The sequence below is a fragment of the Heteronotia binoei genome, chromosome 2 (assembly GCF_032191835.1).
Source record: "Heteronotia binoei isolate CCM8104 ecotype False Entrance Well chromosome 2, APGP_CSIRO_Hbin_v1, whole genome shotgun sequence".
In the NCBI taxonomy this organism is placed as follows: domain Eukaryota; kingdom Metazoa; phylum Chordata; class Lepidosauria; order Squamata; family Gekkonidae; genus Heteronotia; species Heteronotia binoei.
The window spans coordinates 99,767,386-99,784,160 of record NC_083224.1 but is presented as its reverse complement, the minus strand read 5'-3'; the positions used below and the strand labels follow the sequence as shown (position 1 = coordinate 99,784,160).

General features: G+C 46.8%; 1 protein-coding gene across 8 annotated transcripts in view; it reads right to left on the bottom strand.

Moving 5' to 3' along the window:
- The window catches only part of MAST2 (microtubule associated serine/threonine kinase 2), a 424,890-nt gene that overhangs the window by 69,314 nt on the left and 338,801 nt on the right, over positions 1-16,775 (bottom strand). For 6 of the 8 annotated variants that reach the window (XM_060231742.1, XM_060231744.1, XM_060231749.1 and 3 more), the window contains 3 exons: positions 10,048-10,180; positions 7,445-7,512; positions 5,981-6,066 (listed from right to left, as the gene is read on the bottom strand). In XM_060231742.1, the coding sequence (XP_060087725.1) occupies positions 5,981-6,066; positions 7,445-7,512; positions 10,048-10,180 (287 nt within the window). The remainder of the gene's footprint in view (positions 1-5,980; positions 6,067-7,444; positions 7,513-10,047; positions 10,181-16,775) is intronic. The other 2 variants (XM_060231743.1, XM_060231745.1) reach the window with 1 other exon arrangement.

Below are 16,775 nucleotides of genomic sequence, written 5' to 3'. Positions count from 1 at the left end.
AAACATCTATCACGGCTGGGGCCAGGTCAGGCAAAGTCCAGGGGCAGTCCGAGGTCTGTAGCCAGTAAGCAGGAGGGTCCGAGGCGCCAAATCCGAATCACTGTACAAGTATCGCAGGTCCGAGGTCCAGAAGCCGAGGTCAGGGAGTCCAGAAGTCACAAGCCAAAGTCAGGGAGTCCAGAAACCAAAGTCAAGCCGGAGTGGATGCTAGAACGTCGGGGAGATGACTAGTTGCTTCCACAAAGCCTCCTCCCAAAGCCTACAGCTATATAGCCCTCTGCTGGCTGTTGCCCATTCGGGCTAATTGCTGGCTCAGAGAGGCAGCCAGGATCCTGTTACAACTCAAGCATCCTTGCTCTTAGGAGGGCCAGAATCCTCTCAAAACTCATGGCTCAGGGAGCGTCTTGCTTGTGAGCGTGCCGCCCTCCTCTGATCCGAGGTCCTGACGGAGGCGGTCACGCACACGCGCCACCCGAGAGGGTGAGGCAGGGAGGGCTGGGATCTTCTCCAGCAGGAGGCAGGGGCACTGGTGCAGGTGGCAGGGGCACAATTTCTTCTGCAGGCTCAACTTCCTCTGCAGGGTCCCCAGCACCCATGACAACATCCATCAGGGAAACGCCTTTTAGGAACGCCACCGACGTCGCCATCGCTCTTGTAGAGTGTCCGCGAATAGGCCCAGGTAATGGCTTCTTTGCCAACAAAAACCACAGTTTAATAGCCTCAGTGAGCCATTTTGAAAGCCGCTGAGACGATATCCTAGAACCTAACTTAGGAGCAGCATAAGAAGCAAAAAGCTGCTGGTCCTTACGAAAACTCTTGGAGCGACTTAAATAAAACAATAAAGTACGCTTCACATCTAGAGCATGCAACCTACGTTCCTCATCCGAGGAAGGTGTAGGTTGAAAACTGGGCAACCAGACTTCTAAGTTGAGGTGGAACTGAGAAACCACCTTGGGGAGAAAAGAAATATCAGGAGCTAACGACACTCCAGCCTCCTGAAAAACTAGATATGGGTAGTTACAACGCATAGCCGTGAGCTCCCCTGCACGGCGTGCTGATGTCATGGCTACCAAAAAAGCAGTCTTCCAAGATAGAAGCTGTAATGAACATGTGGCCATCGGCTCAAAAGGACGTCGAGTCAGCCTGTCCAACACTAAAGTCAAATCCCACAACTGTGGGGGTGATCTCGATGGAGGATGAAGCCTAAGCAAACCCTTCAAAAACCTCTTAGAAAGAGGATGTGCAAAAACAGAGTGCCCCTCAACTGGTTCATGGAACGCAGAAATTGCTGCCAAATAAACCTTAATGGAAGAAAAAACAAGGCCAGCATCCACCAGAGATAACAAAAACTCAAAAATTACCGACAATCCCACCCTTTGGGGTGAAACTGAGGGATCAACTAAGAACTGCAGAAACCTCCTCCACTTCCTATCATAGGAAGCGCGGGTAGAAAGCTTCCTGCTGTTCAAGAAAACATGTTGGACTCTGCAAGAGAACACACAGGGTCGATGAACCACGCTGTCAGCTTCAGGTGGGGCACGTTGTGATGGAATACATGACCATCCTGAGCTGACAGAAGGTCCGGTTCCACCGGAAACTGGTAGAAGACTCCCCTCGCCAGTTGGAGCAGGATCGGGAACCAGTTCTGGCGAGGCCACCAAATAGTCACCAGGATACACCATGGTCTCTCTCTGCGATCTTGTTGACCACTCTCGTCAGTAGTGGCAGAAGTGGGAACAGATAAAGGAACCGACTTTCCCATGGGAACAGCAGACTGTCTCCCAATGACTCTGGATCTGAGCCCCCTCTGGAGCAAAACAGAGGACATTTCTGGTTTTCGGCTGTGGCAAAGATATCCACCTGAGGATACCCCCAGAGCTGAAACACGGGTTGAAGGAAGCGCCACTGTAACTCCCACTCGTGCGGGGAAGCCACACCCCTGCTGAGAGAGTCTGCTTGCAAGTTGAGGACCCCTGGGAGATGTGCTGCCTTCACAAAGATGTCGTGGTCCAGGCACTCCAACCACAGATCCAGCACACAAAGCCATCGAGAGACTGTCCCTCCCTGTCTGTTGATGTAACACAGGGCAGTGGTATTGTCTGTTAGCAGAGCAACAATCTTCCCCGCCACCATGGGGCGGAAAGACCGAAGAGCAAAGTGAACTGCCAGCAGTTCCAAGTCATTTATGTGGCAGTGAGTCAATTTCAAAGGCCAAGGACCCCCCCCCCCACACACACAGATCGTCCATGTGGGCCCCCCAACCCCATAAAGACGCATCTGTTGTGATAGTCACGGTTGGTGCAGGTAGATGGAAGGGAGCTCCCTGACAAATGTTGTCCTTTGACTTCCACCATTTGTTTGAAGTGTCACAGGTGGAATTACAAACCTCTTTCGAGGTGAATCCCTTAACGGGTGAAACTGACGAAGGAACCAAAGCTGTAGGCCTCTTATCCTCAGCTTCGCAAAGAGCAGCATGCTTGTAGTCGCCACCATCAGTCCCAGCATCCACTGCAGCTGCTGCGCCGTGCCCCACTTTTCGACTCTGCAGAAGTTCGACAAGGTTGATAATGTCCATCATTCTCTGCTAAGGCAGAAACACATGATGAAGGTTCATATCCAGCAAAGCCCCTATGAACTGAACTGTCCTTGATGGAGTAAGGTGTGATTTCTCCAAACTGACCCAAGGTGTCAAGAAGACGAAGAGTGATGGCAATGTGGGATGACAAACTCTCTTTCAACTCCGCCACAAGGAGCCAGTCGTCGATGTATGGAAAGATGTCTATCCCTTGAAGCCAGAGATGGGCATCCACAATGCTCATCATCTTCGTCAACACCTGAGGTACAGTGGACAGACCGAACGGAAAGCCTTGAACTGGAAGTGCTGAGAACCTACTGCAAACCGAAGGAAACGGCTGAACGCAGGATGGATGCTGACGTGAAAGTATGCATCCTTGAGGTCCAGCGTTGCCATCCAATCACCTTGGTTGATGAGGGGCAGAATTGTTTGCAGAGTGGACATTCTGAACTTCTGGTACAAAATAAATTTGTTCAGATTCCAAAGATCCATGATTGGTCTTAGACCCCCCCCCCCGTCCCGCATGGGAACCAGGAAGTAACGAGAGTAAAAGCCTCCCGTCCTGGCCTCCACTGAGACCCTCTCTATGGCTTGTTTCTGTAAGAGATTGCTCACCTCCGCCAGCAGAGGTGGGGAAGGGGGAGTGGTAATTACCACAGATTAGTTCAGAATCTGAGCAAAATCTATTTTGTAGCCTTCCGCTACGATGGAAAGCGCCCACCTGTCTGTAGTGATGGACTCTCAGGCCGACAGGAATGGGCGGAGGCAGATAGACGAAGAGGCGACGGTGACACGTGCTGCCAGAAAGTCAAAGGCCCTGCTTTTGAGGGGGAGTGCCCTTGGAATTGCCGGTGGTCTGTGCTGCAGCGTAACATTTTCTGTTGTTCCCCCTGTATGGGGACCTACTCTCAGGTTGAGCAGAGCGATGTCTCCACTGCTGTCCCAGGGAGAACTTTTGGTACAGCTTCTTTGCCCAAGGCTTGTGCCACTGTTTCTGTTTTGCAGCTCTGGAAGATGCCGGTATGCCCAGGTTCCTGGAAGTTTTTATACTTTTATCCATTTCCTGGAGCGCATTGTCGGTGGTAGAGCTGAACAGGCCTTCGCCCTCGAAGGGCAGATCTTCAATGAAGGCCCTGGTGTCCTGCTGGAGAGCCGTGGATCTGAGCAAGGAGTGGCGACGGAGGCAGACAGCAGAAGTGATGGTCCTTGCTGAGACGCTGACCATGTGCTTTGCTGTAGCCAGTTGTTGTTTGGCTACAGCAAAGCCTTCCTTCTGCAACTTCTTTGCAGCCGACCTCTTCTCCTCACTCAGGGAAGACAGGAGGGGGGTAAGTTGTTTCCACACTGAGTATTGGTATCTAGCCATGCACGCGGCATAGTTAGATACCTTTACTCCCAGCGCCCCAGCAGAGTAGAACTTCCTCCCGACGTTATCCAGCTTCTTTCCCTCCTTGTCTCGTGGAGAGGAGTGTGTCTTGCGGGCCTTCGACGAGGAGGAAACGACCACCGAATTGGGCTTTGGGTGTGTAAAAAAAGAACTCAGCCCCGGACTCTTGGACACGGTACATATGGTCCAGCCTTCTCGATGACATGGGTGTAGAAGCAGGCTTCGCCCAGGGTTCCTTCACAGCCTGTAGGATGACCATCTCGTCACCGGCAGGGCAACTGCTGTAGACGTATCCTGCTGCATGATGTCGAACACGGTATCGTCTACAACGGGTTGCAGCTGTGTCTCTGGAAGCGAGAAGGAGAGTGCCATCCTCTTTACCAGGTCCCCGTACGACTTCAGATTCTCAGATGGTGAGATGGGAAGATCCTCAGCCGTATGAGACACTGGCAAAGGATCCAAAGCCCGGACTGGATTGTCGGTACCGACCTCGGAGTCCGATGATGAAGACTCTCTGTGTAGAGAGTGTTCTGAGAGCACCGGCGTTGACTCTCTGACGGGCGACCGGATCGACACCGACAACCGAGGTTGGACTTCCTCCACCACTACGCCACGTCTGTCAGGTGGGACAGAGATCGATGCCGAAGGACGCCGTCTAGAGTGTTGAGACAACCTGGACATATGGGATGCCTCGGACTGCTGGTCCCAGTCTACGAACTCGCGAAGAGGGTACCATTGGTACGGTGGGTAGGGATAGGTGTAAGGAGGCCATTGGCGCTGCTCCCATGGTGGAAGTGGTAGGAAGCAACGAGCTACCGTCGTCAGTTCCAGCTCTCTCCGACCTCTCGCCTGATCCATCGGTGCCGACACCTCCACCTCCGAGACTGAGTCACTCTTGCTGCGACGCCTGGACCCTGAAGAGTGGGAGTGCTGAGTCAGGTCGATCTCTTGCTCCAATGCTGACAGGCGCGGCTGCAAAGCACTGCCTCTCGACACTGAAGGGCTACGACGCGGGGACGCCAAGATCTTCTTCGGTGGAGCTGTCGATGTCGAAGCGTCATGCGAAGGCAAAGGGGTGTGGGATGGTCTCTTCTTCCGCTTCTCCTTCGATTTCACCTTCTTCGAAGTGGATGATCGGGTCCCCGAATTAACCCGACGCTTTTTAGCCGGGGTGTCCACTGACCCTTCAGAAGGCCGTTTTGTGGAACACCCGCGCTCAACTGGCATCTCGGTCCTGATCGGCGAAACCTCAGCCAATGTGACTGTAGGGGCCGCAGCCTTTCCCATCAGTACCGACGGGCCCGATGCTATCATTTGAGGACGAAGTGCCGACTCAACCAATGCCGCCGAAAGCCTTGCCACTCGATTCTTACGAGTTTGCTTGAAGAAACTCAGACAGTGTGTGCAAGAGTCGACACGATGTCTCTTGCCCAGAGGAGACAGAGGGAATGACCATCAGGGGGGGCAATCTTCTTCCCACAGGAGCGGCACCTCTTAAAAAAACCCCGTCTTTCCATAGACGCCCAGGAAAAAACCAACCCAGGAAAGTCTCTGAGGGGGAAAACACGGGGCGGAAACTGAGCCCCGAAGGGCAAGTCCAACAAACTTTTTTTTTAAGCAACACTAACTATCTAACAACTAACTAACTACACTAAGAAAATAACAAACGGGCTATATACAACAGGAAAAAAGCAATCTAAGATTACTTTACCAACCAGGGACATGAAAGGAGATCCTCTCAGCACAGCGGTCAGAAAGGAACTGGCAGGATCCTCACCCTTGCGCCGGCGAGCATGCGCATTGGGACACCTGTGCATGCCCGTTGGTGCTGAGCGCGAAAAAATCCCGGGCTTTTTAGGTACCGATTCGGGGATCGGCGCAGGCGCTCTATCCCATGAATGTGAAGCACAGAGACCACGAAGAAGATGAAAGGGGGATTGGGGGGGGGGGGGGGAGAAAGAATGAGCACAATAAGCTTCTGCCCAAAGTGAGGCCTGGATAAAAGTATATGTTCTTACCCATAGGCCCCGTTGCTGATTAGCTTTATGGTTTCAAATTCCTCTTCAGAAGGAGTTTTCTTTGCTTGCATAGTGGATCCTCGGCTCTGAAAACACCAGAAATACTTTTTCCCTTTTGAACATATTTTCCACTTAAAAAATTTTTTACAACACATGCTTCTCAACATTAATCATTATGCTTTAGAACAGTATTATTGTTCTTGAACTGAATTCTACTTAATTTCTAATCAAAACATATACTAGATGAGGAAAAATTTAAGTTTGCAATTAGGCTACCAATGTGCTTTTTTCGCTGTGAAGAAATGTATTTTCTCCTCAGAGGTTGACAAGCAGCAAAGTCTCCACTTTGGATTTTATCAGGGTGTTTTCCTCAAGGCAGAGGAGGAAGTCCGTTCACTTGTATCTCAGCCCACTTTCATACAAATGCAAACAGAAGGATGGTCAAGCTTTCCCAAGTCAGAGGTGAAAACACAGAGATGGTTAAAAGTCCTTGTTGCAGGAAGGAGCTCTCTTTCTTTGGGATGTTATATCCAAGTGAATTCTGAGCTGTTGTCTGAAAGCAGGCCACCATTGACCATGTGCTCGCCTGGGAAAGCTGGAGCAAGCTTTAATGTAAGGTGTACTCTGTAGAAAAATAGAACAGCCAAGGAAAAGAGCCTGCTCTTTATTTTAACTGCTGATAGTGCATGTGTAGAGAAAGGGACAGAGAATTTTTAACTATTTCTTTTGGATCCCTTGCTCAATCTGGTGCTGTGTTAAAAGTATGCTTGAAAACATTTTCTTTTAAATAAATACTTTATAACTTTTGATGCTGGGACCGGTTCTCTGTACCACATAGTCCTCCAGCATCTTGAACATGCTAGGTGAAAGGCAGACAGTTGGAAAGCAGCTATTCCTCCAAGGGCGACCAAGGCATTCATCTGTCCCCATGGTGAACAAGTGCTGGGCAGTGGGAGACACAGAGGCAAGCCCTCTGAACTTGGAAGGGATGCTTGGAGTCTTCCTCCTCCCAGTGGGACATGCCAACTATGATGAGGTAACGGACTACCCAAGAATGGAAGAAAAGCCCTTCCAGGCAGTTGGGAACCCCTAGGGGGGCAGGGCAGAACAGGGTTTGCAGGTTAGAGAAGGCACATTGTGCCACACCCTCACACATAGCAATTGCCTGAACATGAATTAAATTTACCAATTTATTCATCTTCTAAATATTTTCTAGCATAAATATATATGATTGTTTATACAGGTTTACAATACCCTCACTGGAAAAGAAACCCAAGATTTAGATTTCCACACCTTTAAAGCAGCGTATATATTCACACATACAGAAAAATATTTCAGTTTGTCAGAATGTCATTCAAGTCTGAGTGATTTTAACTATTCAATTTATACTTAATACAATCCAATGAGCAATTGACTATTACAGAAATACTACTTTATTGCAATACTAATGCTATAATGAAGTACCTTTACCTCAGCAGAATCATCTGTCTCTGGAGTGTCTGGACTATCATAGCTACTCAATTGGGCCATTTCTAGAGAGAGGAAAGTAACACATTTTATAGTTATATTACACTGCCATGGAAGATACAATACAGTGCATAATAGTTCATTAATAATTCACCCAACACAGCAACTGAAAGGCCTTCCATATACTGCACAGCTTTTCATGCATGAAATAATTGGGATGGTAATTTTTTGTAGGAAGCTGATAACCAAAGATTAAAGATGGAGGAAAAAAGGGTAGCTCATAAGATTTTTCCAACCAGGATTTCTTCACTAAAACAGTAATGTTATCGCTAGTCTGTGTATTGCTGATTCTGCAAAGCCCATGATCATACGCATTAATCTTCTTGAGTTAAGGAGGATACTTTTGTGTATGTATACTTGCAGTTCTTCATAAGGACTTTTTTTCATGTTGCAAAGATATGTGGCAGTTGCTGTTAAAATAAATTCAGAACCTAAAAGGCTAAATGAATCCAAATTAATGGACCCAAAGTTAAAGGAAATGAATATAAGATATAAATATAGAAAAGTTATACAAAAATGCCAGGATTTATTTACAAGATAGTTTTTAAAAAAATTATAGACCCTAATATAGCTTCAGCAAAATTCCAAGTTAGATTTTATACAATACACTCAAAAACCTTATGTGACCCTGACCAGACACATTTCAGCCATATGGCCTTCTTCAGTGGTCGAGCATAACAATTACACAATGGCTCCAAACACTGCAAAAATATTACAATAATAAATCAATATAGGACCAAGTTGGAATTGGTTGTTGTAGATTTTCCGGGCTGTGTGACCGTGGTCTTGGCATTGTGAGACCTGACGTTTCGCCAGCAACCGTGACTGGCATCCTCAGAGGTGTAACCCAGAAAACAGGAGTTCTTTCTGGGTCAAATTGAGAAGACGTAGGCAGGTAATTTATATCTACTCAAGCAAGTTGGGTAGGGCTGAGTCATTATCTTGTGAGAGCCTTCAGCAACAAGTTGGAATTGTGTATTAATCAATATCTGTGGCTTAAAGCAGAGATATGTTAGGGAGTGCTCAGCTGAATTCTCCTTCTGCTCAAGTCAGGTACATGTTTCCTGAATAGTAGTTCAAATGTGTACCTTCCTGATTTGAGTCCAAGGAAATCAATCCAAAGTGTACTATGGAACCAATGTGGTATATATAATGGTATTTTTCCAGAACTGTTCTATATTTATCTGATATTCATTTCTCTTAACATTGGCCCTGTTAATTCAGATTCATTTAACCTTTTAGGTTTCTAATTAATCCTCTTGGTTTAACCCCTTCCCCCTCCAATTTGTTCTTGTAGCTATGTTAAAATCATGCATTTGGTTGGGAACATGTTCTCAATTGGGATGTGCAAAAAACCAAACAAACAGTATTTTTCGGGTTCAGGAAAACTGAACCCCCCAAAAAATCAGTCTTTCCCAATATTCCCAAATCCCAATACTGGTATGGTATTGACTATGATAATCAATAGCCCCCATAGCCTATAATGGAGAATCAATCAGGGGGTATCTGGGATAGCTGTTTTTTGAGATAGAGGCACCAAATTTGCAGCATAGCTGCTGGTGCTTCTCCTCAAAAAAGAACTCCCAAGTTTCCAAAGAATTGGACCTGAGGCTCCAATTCTGTAATCCTCAGAAGGTGCCCCTGTCCCCCATCATTTCTGAGGGAGAGAAGGCATTTAGGAATGCGGTCCCTTTAAATGTCTTTTGCAAGCTGCAAGTGAACTCCCAAGTGGTGAGTACATCCAGAAGCTTTCCAGGTGAACTTGCTGCGCTTTGAACTCACAATTTTCAAATGGCATGGCAGAACTCCCTTTAAATGCCTTTTTTCCCTCCATGCCTTGCAAAACTCCAATCCTTTTTCCTCCATGCCTTGCAAAAGTTCAGTCTGTGGTAATTCTAATACAGATTCATTGTGCCTTCCTGCCTTAGGTCAATCTAAACTGCTCTTCCAATTATCAGAACTCCTCTCCCCCACAGGTGTTTGGAATGTTTCCCAGATCATTTGGATTAATTACAGTTACTATGTATGCATTAGGGCATTTGAATTAATTATGGTTACTATGTATGCATTTTTTCAGGTTTAATTCAAGATGGTATTTAAGAGCCAGATAAAAGAATTAATATGTCAATATTGTCACTAAGGGACCGAGCAAATAGGAAAAGCAGGAAAGGCACTATGCACCTGAAAGGCTGGAAACTCTGGATGATGTATATATTCTATCTGTCAGTGAAGATCTGCCATACAGGGCTACTTCATATGCTATACAGTTAGAAGGTATACCACACAGACACTAGAATGGGGTGAGGGAAATGTTCTCTTTTTAAAAAAAAAGAAAAATTACATTGTATACGCATATTGTGGGCACAACTCCGTCAGCTGCAGCTCTTTCAATATATACTCACATGTATGTATATTTCTAAAAAAGAGCATTTCCCACTCTTATATTAGAAGTCTCACTTGTTAAGTTCATAATGTATGATAGCACTAAAAATGACTTGTTTCCTAAGATACCATAAGAATATAAAAATGGAAGTCCTCACCCTCCAAGGGATCCCGGGTGAGGCCCAGCTGGCATATAATATAACGAGGGATGTCACATTTAATTCCTTCCCCTTCCTTAGCATGGCCTTCAGCTGCTTCTAGCAAATGGTAGAACTCTTCAGGATCAAACTCCTAAAGTAAAGTGATAAGAAAGGAAGATAATTTTATCTCCCAAAGCCTTAATTGGTTATTTATCAGAAGAATAAAGAAAGCAAGAGCATAGAAAAACAGGTTGTTTACCCTGTAACTTTGAGTGGTTATCTGTGCATTCACACTGTTGGGATCAGACGGCGCCTGCACTGACTCCAACGGTGTTTCTTAAAGCCTCAAGCGAGGATTGTCGTGCCCTTCCACTGGGCATGCCCAGGAACTCCACCGCACATGTCCAGAGAAGGGCATCAGGATCCCGCTAGTTCCTTCTGACCACTGAAGAACCCAAGTGATGCAACTAGGTTGATAGAAGAGGAGAAGGAGGGCAGGTAGTGTGAATGCACATATGACCACTTGAAGAACACCAGTTACAGGTAAGCAACCTATTTATCTTCTTCGTGGTCTCTGTTCTTTTCCACTGTTGAAAGATTAGCAAGCTGAGTCTTACCTGAGGGTGGGTGCTGGTAGACTTTAGTTGCAACTAGATTGGAGAACTGCCTGTCCAACCTTGGCTTAATTATGTTGTTGGACATCTAGGGAGTAATGCTTCACAAAGGTATGTGGTGAAGCCCAGGTGGCAGCTTTGCAGATTTCATGCAACAGAACGCCTCTCATGATTGCAGTGGAAGTGGCAATGGCTCTGGTCAAATGTGCTTTCAGTGGGCCAGGAAGGGGTTGTTTGGCCAGGAAATAACACAGTTTAATAGTTTTGACCAGCCATTTGGAAAGTTTCTGAGAGGATAACTTAAGTCCCGGACTGCGCTCTGCATATGTAACAAACAGGTGGGAGGATTTACAAAAAGGGTGTGAACGGTGCAAGTAGAACAACAGTACCCTTTGAACATCCAGGGCATGCAGCCGGTGTTCTTCCTTGGAGGCTGGATTGGGGGAAAAGGCTGGGAGGAACACCTTCAAATGTAGCTGAAATTCTGAAACCACCTTAGACAAAAATGGGATGTTGGGGGTTAACAGTACTCCCTCCGACAAAAACCTTATATACGGGGGGGCAGCTTGCTAAGTCACCAGCAGAGAACTCATTATGTACTGCAATAAGGTTCCACATCCTCCCCCATGCTAGAACATCATAAACTTCTAGAAGTTACTGGAAATGAACTCTATTTACTTTATCACAACTTCTTACTGTAGCAGCTCTAATAAATAAAATTAAGCAAAAGGACAATATGTATGCTGTTAATCTCCTAGAGTATCAGGCAAGAAGGGCAAAGAAGGGGTAGTTTCATCTACTCATAACCATAATAATTACATTAAATTTCCAGATTTATGTATTTTAAAGTAAAACAACCTGAGAAAGTAAAGCAATAGTGCCCTGAGACAAGTCCTATTTATTTCCATTTTACAGATGGGAAAAGAAAGGACAGGTTTCTTACCTGTAACTGATGATCTTCGAGTGGTCATCTGTGCAGTCACACATATGGGTTTATCCGCCAGGATCGGGCCCATCTCGGAGAATTCAAAGCAATCCTTAGGCGTTAATTTTGGCGCGCCTTTCCCCTCGTCCCGGGGAGGGGGCAGCGTCTACGCATGCCCAGACGAGGGGGAGGCGCCCAACCCACTCAGTTTCTTCCCGCCGCCGGCGAGGTGTAGTAAATGCATTGATATGATAGTCCAGCAGCGGGGAAGGCTGGGTGGGTATGTGTGACTGCACAGATGACCACTCGAAGATCATCAGTTACAGGTAAGAAACCTGTCCATCTTCTTCGTGGTCTCTGTGCAGTCCCACATATGGGTGACTGGCAAGCTATTTGTCAGGAAGCGGGTGCTGGATCTGTAATATGATATCACCCCATAGATTGTTGTTTAAGCTTAAAGATTTGAAGCTGTCGGACTCTATATGTGAGTGGATTTTGAATTTTTTGTCAGGTCGTTCACAAAGGGTTAAAATGGATGGATATATTTCCTCCGTGAAGTTCTTAAATACTGGCACCCCTCAGGGATGTGTCTTGAGTCCACTTCTTTTCACTATTTACACGTCTGATTGTGTTTCTAGCAGTCTGAGTAACAAAATCATTAAGTACGCAGATGATACAACGTTGGTAGGGCTCATCTCTGAAGATGATGAGTCTGCGTATAGGAGGGAAGCTCAACAGCTGTCCCTTTGGTGTAAAGTAAATAATCTTATTTTTAATATAAATAAGACGAAGGAAATTATAGTGGATTATAGGAAGAGTAGTTTGGACATCCAGCCATTGTTTATTGATGGTGTTATGGTAGAACAGGTGACAGAATGGAAGTTTCTGGGAATTACCATGAAACAAGATCTAACATGGGGGGCAAATACTTTAGCTCTAGAGAAAAAGGCCCAACAACGACTATACTACTTAAGACTCTTAAGATCACTACAACTGTCAGGGAGTCTGCTGGTTGCCTTTTATCGTAGTTCCATTGAGAGCATTTTATCTTATTGCCTCTGCGCGTGGTTTGGGAGCTGCACGGAAGCAGAGAGAAGGGTGCTCCAAAGAGTGACGAGAAGAGCACAAAAGATTTGCGGATGTTCTCTCCCCTCATTGGTGGATCTGTATAATATGAGATGTAAAAGGAAGATACAAATGATCCTAAGGGACCCTTCACATCTGGGCCATTTGCTATTTGAGATCTTACCGTCAGGTAGACGATATAGAGTGTTGAAGGCTAGGACAAACAGATTTAAGGACAGTTTCTATCCAAGTGCTGTGGTTAGGTTAAATGCAGGGTTATGAAGGATTATCTGTTTTAGATGTATTTAAATTGTTTAAATGGTTTTATGAATGTTTATCTGTTTTAGATGTATTTAAATGGTTTTAATGGTTTAAATGGTTTTAGATGTATTTAAATGGTATGAATATGAATATGTGTGTTTGATGTGTTGGTATGTTTGTGGAAGAGCACCTCATTTCGTTGCTCTCTTTTTGTGGAGAACAATGACAATAAATTTATCTATCTATCTAATAGAAGCACTGTAAATTATTAAAGAGAATAAACTTGTACTCACGAATAGGTAGCAGAAGGCATCAGTCGAAGATTGATCTCAGCACAGCCTGCCCAAAGGAGGTGTCATGCCAGGCACGGACGTCCAGAGCGTAGTGCGAGGCGAACGTAGATGGGGATGACCAAACCGCAGCAGCGCAGATGTCCTCCATCGGAATGCCCTTGCAGAAGGCTGTTGAGGTTGCGACGGCTCTCGTGGAATGAGCTCGCAAGTGCTCGGGCATGGGCTGCTTTGCCAGTTCATAGCATAGTGAAATAGTGGTAGTAATCCACTTTGAGAATCTCTGGGTAGAGATTCTAGCACCCTGATTGTGGGTAGCATAAGACACAAAAAGTCTATTGTCCTTACGGAACTGCTTAGTCCGCTCGTTGTAGAAAGCTAGAGCTCTTCGTACATCTAAGTTATGTAGGGTGCGTTGACCCATATCTGTAGGGTGTTGAAAGAACGCAGGCAAGACGGAAGGCTTTCCTAGATGGAAAGGTGACACCACCTTAGGTAAGAATGTGGGGTCAGGGCATAGCACTACTTTGTTGTGGTGGAAAACTGTGTATGGAGGGTCTGCTCTGAAAGCGCAGATGTCGCTGGCTCGTCTGCCGGTAGTAAGGGCTACTAGGAGGGCTGTTTTCCATGTCAGGAGATGTAAAGAAATAGAAGCCATGGGTTCGAAGGGTGGCTTCATTAACTGACTGAGGACCGGAGACAGGCTCCAAGCAGGTTGTATTTTGCGGATTGGAGGGTGGAGGTGAAGGATCCCCTTCAGGAAGGCCTTGGTGGTAAAATGTGAGAATACAGTGGAGCCATCAATACGTGGATGGAATGCAGAGATAGCTGCTAGATGAACCTTCAGAGAAGAGTAGGACAGTCCAGTATTGGAGAGAGTTAGAGTGTAAGTCAAAATTTGATTGATATTAGCTGATTCAGGTCGAAAACTATGTAGATCAGCATATTTGGAGAAGCATTTCCATTTGAAGGCATACGATTTTCTAGTGGCAGGTTTTCTCGCATTGAGCAAAATGTGTCATACCTCCGGAGTGAAGGTCATGAATTGATCCTCCATGCTGTAAGGCGGAGGAGAGCAGGGTTGTGATGGAGAACCTTGCCGTTCTGTTGAGAGAGTAGGTCCTGGGCTTGAGGGAAGCGGTGAAATACACCGTGCGACAGTAGAAGGAGGGTGGTGAACCACGGTTGATGGGGCCACCATGGGGTCACTAGGATGCAGTTGGCATTGTCCGACATAATTTTCTGCAGTACTCTCGTAATGAGTGGTATTGGAGGAAACATGTAAAGCATTGGTCCGCTCCAGGACTGTAGGAAAGCGTCCCCTGCAGATAGTGGAGAAGACTGGCCGCGCGTGTAGAAGCGGGGACATTGTGCATTGTCCGGTGCTGCAAATGCATCTATCTCCGGGGTACCGAACCTCTGAAACAGAGGAAGAAGATAATGAGTGTTGATGGACCACTCGTGGTCGTTGATGGATTGTCGACTCAGAGTGTCCGCTTGAATGTTCTGAACTCCGGGTAGATGCACTGCAGATAGGAAAATGCCGTGGGCAATGCTCCAGTGCCATAGGGTTAAGGCTCTCTTGCACAATCTGATGGAGGCAGTACCTCCCTGTCGATTTATGTAGAAGACTGTGGCTATGTTGTCTGATGTAACTTGGACATGTTTGTTGTGAAGCGACGGAAGGTAGGATCGCAGTGCCCTGTGGACTGCCAGCAACTCCAGGCAATTTATGTGGAGAGACCTTTCGTATTCTGTCCACTGGCCTTGTACAGTGAGCTGTCCTAAGTGGGCTCCCCATCCCCACTTGGAAGCATCTCTGGTGACAATCACCGAGGGAGGAGTCTAAGTGAAAGACATTCCTTTGAGGAGGTGATGGTCTAAAGTCCACCATTTCAGAGAGGGAATGATGTGAGCTGGAATGGTGAGTATAGCGAGTTGATGTTGACGTTGTGGATGGAACGTCCTCACGAACCACAACTGAAGAGGGCGCATGTGAAGTTTGGCAAATAGAAGGACGGAAGTGGTGGCAGCCATCAGCCCCAACATCCTTTGAAAGGTGAAAGCTGTCTGGGAGCGATGTAGAATGATGTCTTTGGCCAGAGATTTGATGTGCTGTACTCTGTCTGCTGGCAGGTAAGCTTTGCATGTCACAGTAGAGAGATGTGCCCCTATAAACTGTATGGATTGAGTAGGGGTTAGATTTGATTTTGCAGTGTTGACCTGGAGGCCCAGGGTGGCCAAGAGGGAGAGGGTCACGGAGACATCGGACTGGAGCTGTTCCTTGGATTGGGAGACGACTAGCCAGTCGTCTATGTACGGGTAGATGGAGATGCGTTGTTGTCTCAGAATTGCTACTACCACCGCCATGCACTTCGTAAATACTCTCGGGGCTGTCGAGAGGCCAAAGGGAAGGGCGTGGAATTGATAGTGTTGATTACCTATGGCAAATCTGAGAAACCTCCTGTGATGGTGGTTGATGGTGAGGTGAAAGTAGGCATCTTGGAGATCTATTGATGCCATCCAAGCTTGTTTTGGGATCAGTGGAAGGATGGATTGAAGTGTAACCATCTGAAATTTTTTGTGTTGGATATGGAGGTTGAGCTTCCTGAGATCTAATATGGGGCGTAGGCCCCCGTCTCTCTTCGGCACCAGGAAGTAGCGGGAGTAGAATCCGGTATGGTGGTATAGAGGAGGAACTGGTTCTATAGCTCCCTTGTCCAGCAAGGTTGCTACTTCTAGGAGCAGATGGGGTGACGGAGGGGTAGATATGAACCTGTGGTGTTTTGGGGTCGAACTGAACTCTATTGAGTATCTGTTTTGGATGACTGACAGTACCCAAGAGTCTGATGTTATGGCTTCCCAGTTGTGGTAGAATGGCTGCAGTCTGATGTCTGGGCGGTGATGCAGTGGGAGTGGAGCAGGGGAGTCAAAGAGACTGTTTGTTGGTCGGCGTTGTCTTCTTTGTGGTCTGAGGGCGTGCCCTCTGTTGGAACGGCTGTTTAGTTTGAGGAGGCTTGCGTCTCCAAGGTTCGGTTTGGCGAGGAGATCTTGAGCGTGTGAAGTAGTTAGGTTTCCAGGATCTTTGTTTTATGGTTGATTGAGGCTGGGTGACTCCCAGTCTTTTTGCCCTCTTCCTGCTGTCATCAACATTGGTGAGGATATCATCTGTTGTGGCATTAAATTGGCCTTGGCCGTCAAACGGCAAATCCTCAATTTTAAATTTGATGTCTGGCTGCAGGGAAGAAGACCTGAGCCAGGCGTGTCTGCGCAGGGCAATAGCTGAAGCTAGGGTCCTGGATGAGCATTGGGCTGCATGGCGAGCGGTGTTTATCTGCTGCTTGCTGACTCTAGAAAGTTCCTGCAGTGCGTGAGTGGCTTGCTTTTGAGTAGCCTCAGGAAGGGCTGTGACCAAGGAACTCAGCTGGGTGGTAAGATTGTAAGCATACGCAGAGAAGTATGCCATATAGTTATGGATCTTGGTAGTGGCAGTGGTGAGGGAGTAGATTTTCCTCCCGATGGTGTCAAGTTTCTTGACCTCTCTTTCGGGGGGGCAGGATGTCTGGTCTGTTTAGACTTCGATGAGGAGCC